This window comes from Drosophila rhopaloa, unplaced genomic scaffold (genome assembly GCF_018152115.1).
Source record: "Drosophila rhopaloa isolate 14029-0021.01 unplaced genomic scaffold, ASM1815211v1 contig_2, whole genome shotgun sequence".
NCBI lineage: Eukaryota > Metazoa > Arthropoda > Insecta > Diptera > Drosophilidae > Drosophila > Drosophila rhopaloa.
In genome coordinates, this window is record NW_025335083.1 from 4,545,601 (window position 1) to 4,548,599 (window position 2,999).

At 37.9% G+C, this 2,999-nt stretch overlaps 1 protein-coding gene across 1 annotated transcript; it reads left to right on the forward strand.

The window, feature by feature from the left end:
- The first annotated feature begins 254 nt into the window (after positions 1–254).
- Positions 255–2,452, forward strand: LOC108050583 (beta-1,4-glucuronyltransferase 1). The gene is made up of 2 exons (XM_017132316.1): positions 255–990; positions 1,777–2,452. Exons 1-2 carry the CDS (start codon positions 256–258, stop codon positions 2,326–2,328), a joined length of 1,287 nt encoding a protein of 428 aa, XP_016987805.1. The 5' UTR covers position 255; the 3' UTR covers positions 2,329–2,452.
- Positions 2,453–2,999: the final 547 nt, after the last annotated feature.

Here is a 2,999-nt window from a genome sequence, read left to right on the forward strand (position 1 = left end):
TGTTTGTAATTCTTATCTTATTGGTTAGTCTTATGAATATATTATAATTATTAATAAATTTTTTATAACTAGCTAGTACAAATTTTATTCATTCGTTTTTATAGAAAAAATTCTTACAAATTCTAACCAAACTTAGATTTAAATCAATTAAACTAAAACATATTATTAGATTGCCTTTTAAAAATGTTGTTAAAAGCACTATCGTCTCACTTAAAAATTAAATAAAGTAACACAGTGTTCAAAGAAATAAAGTTCATGCTCAAAAAAAGTTTTTGTAGTACCGGGAAAGGAAATTCTAGGCGTTTAAAGCACAATATGTACTTAATCTTAGGTTTTCTGATTGTAATTGCGATTCTGTCCCTCGTTTTGAATGTCAGTTCCCTGGACAAAGCCACCGTTGTGAAGCTGCGTAAGTTCGTGAATTGCGAGGACAAGAGTTACAAGTCGAGCAAGGGGATATATCGCGACTACTGGGTGCTGGAGAACTATATAATGGCAGATCACGGTCCTTTATCGTGCTTCGCAAATGTGACCTACACCAGTCACGCAGACTACACGTATCTGGATAATGTGGTGCCTCTGCTGGAACGCTGGCGATCGCCCCTCAGCCTGGCCATATATGCCCCCGGCTCCGATTTCATCCCCACTCTGGAGAGCATCCTGTACTTGCTGCAGTGCCATCCCGGCAGGGAATTGGTTCGCGAGCTGACCAGCTTCCACCTGTACTTCAACGTGCAGCACCTGCCCCAGGTGGTGCCCTCGCCCAAAATGGCTCTGAAAAGGAAGGCCAACTGCAACGCCCCACCGCCTTATGTGAATGTGGCCAAGAAGACCTTGTACAAGTCTCGCACAAAGCTGGATTATCCCGTCAATATGGGACGCAATATTGCGCGCAAGGCTTCGCTGACCCATTTTGTCCTGGCCTCGGACATCGAACTATATCCCTCGCCAGGATTGGTGCCCGCCTACTTGCGTTTCTTGAGCCGACGTGTAATGTTTATTTTCACATTTAGATTATTTCACACTATTCCTAAAGTACCACCTGTTACCATTTGAGTTCCGTGTTTTTTTTCCAATCTGATCACAAACAAAAAGTCCTGTCCTAGACCGTTATTTTACATTTTTCGATTTAGACGACTACCTATTAAAAAAAAACTAGTTGCGTTTCTCTTCTGAAGTTTTAGATTAATTCGCCATGCGTTTAAGCATTAGGAAACAAACTTCCTGATACCACTCACCTTATTCAATCCTATGCTGAAGTTTCACTTAAAAGTTACAGTATTATTCTAGCTTCAAGACATTTAAAAGAAAAGAAAATAGTTCCTAATGTAAGAACAGTTTTATCAAATGTTGAGCTTGTCCTCTTAAACATATATTGTCCAAAGCACAAAAAACAATTTCTATATGAAAGTAGAAACGGTACAAACTTTTTAAAGACAGTTTTTCTAAATAATAGAGAACCTCATTCTAAAATTAATTTCTAAAAATCTCTTTGTTAAAACTGTGTAAAATGAAACTTACGCAACATACATAAATATTTTCTACAGTTTAGAATAGTTTCATTTTTTACCTTTTCTAAAACATGGAAAATATTTTTAAAATGGTGAAAATATTTATAATTTCTATGATTTTGCTTTAATGACTCAAAAATTGCTATAAAAGACAAAAAGATAATAAAATTTAAAAATATATATAATTGTATTATGTTTGGTTACAATTAAGCACTATAAAGGGTATTTGAAAGTGATTTTCATTTTGATTTAACTATATTCCTAGGTAATTGGAAGGCCGGGGCAGCAGCCCACATCGCCGGTGGTGCATGTGCTGCGTATTTTTGAGGTGATGTCCAACGTTTCCGTGCCGAACACCAAGACGGAGTTGCAAAAGCTGTTGAAATCGAACGAAGCTATTCCGTTTCACATGGAAATCTGTGCGGTGTGCCACAGAGGACCGAAGCTGGACGAGTGGGTGAATGCCACCGAGGTCTCCGCCGATCTGAGCGTCTTCAATGTGGGTCATCGCTCGGAATCGGACAATATGTGGGAGCCGGTCTTCATAGGCACCGTCGAGGATCCGCCGTACGACGAGCGGTTGAGCTGGGAGGGCCAGAGGGACAAGATGACGCAGGCGTACGCCATGTGCGTCCTGGACTACGAGTTTCACATCCTGGACAACTCCTTTCTGGTCCACAAGCCGGGCATCAAACAACCCGATAAGAGCAAATCAATTTTCCCACAGACCCGCCGCACCAACGACGCACTCATCAATAAAAAGATCTCCCGGGAGCTGCGCATCATGTACGGTTCTCGAGCGGGTTGTGTCCTTTAGAAGTGCAATGTGTATTATTCTAAATTCGATGTTTATTTATATGTATGTCAAATTTGGCTATTATGTTAACAAAAATAATTTTTTTTGTTACATTTTTAAATTTTCTATAATAAAAGATTTAAGACCAAAATCGGCAAACCGTAGCCAAAGTTTATATACCCTTGCATCTGTTACCAAAATTAAATGTTCAATATTTCGATTTCGATTTGGATGGCCGATCGTTCCAGCTATTTGATATAGTCTTCCGATTATTATAAAATTAAATCAACGAAGTTATAATTTTATTTCCCTTTGTTTTCGATTGTTTCTATGGGAACAAGTCCGTTTCGACTTATACCTCCTCCATTAAAAAATAGTCTTTTTGCAATGTTAAATCCAAATAACTTTAAGAATGAGTCACTAGTTCGCGTAAGAACGGACAAACAGACGGACATGAATTGATCTACTTGCCTGGTGATACTGATCCAGAATATATATACTTTTTAGGGACGAAAATGTGCTCTTTATTGCAATGCATTCTTTTGGCTGGGGCTATAAAAACACATTCAAATGGATTTTTGCATTTGTTTAGATTATATGGTCGGGATATTATTACATGTTACATTTTTAAATTATTAACAAACAAAAATTCATCGTAAGTCTTCTTATTTTAATAAAAATAAGCCAATTAC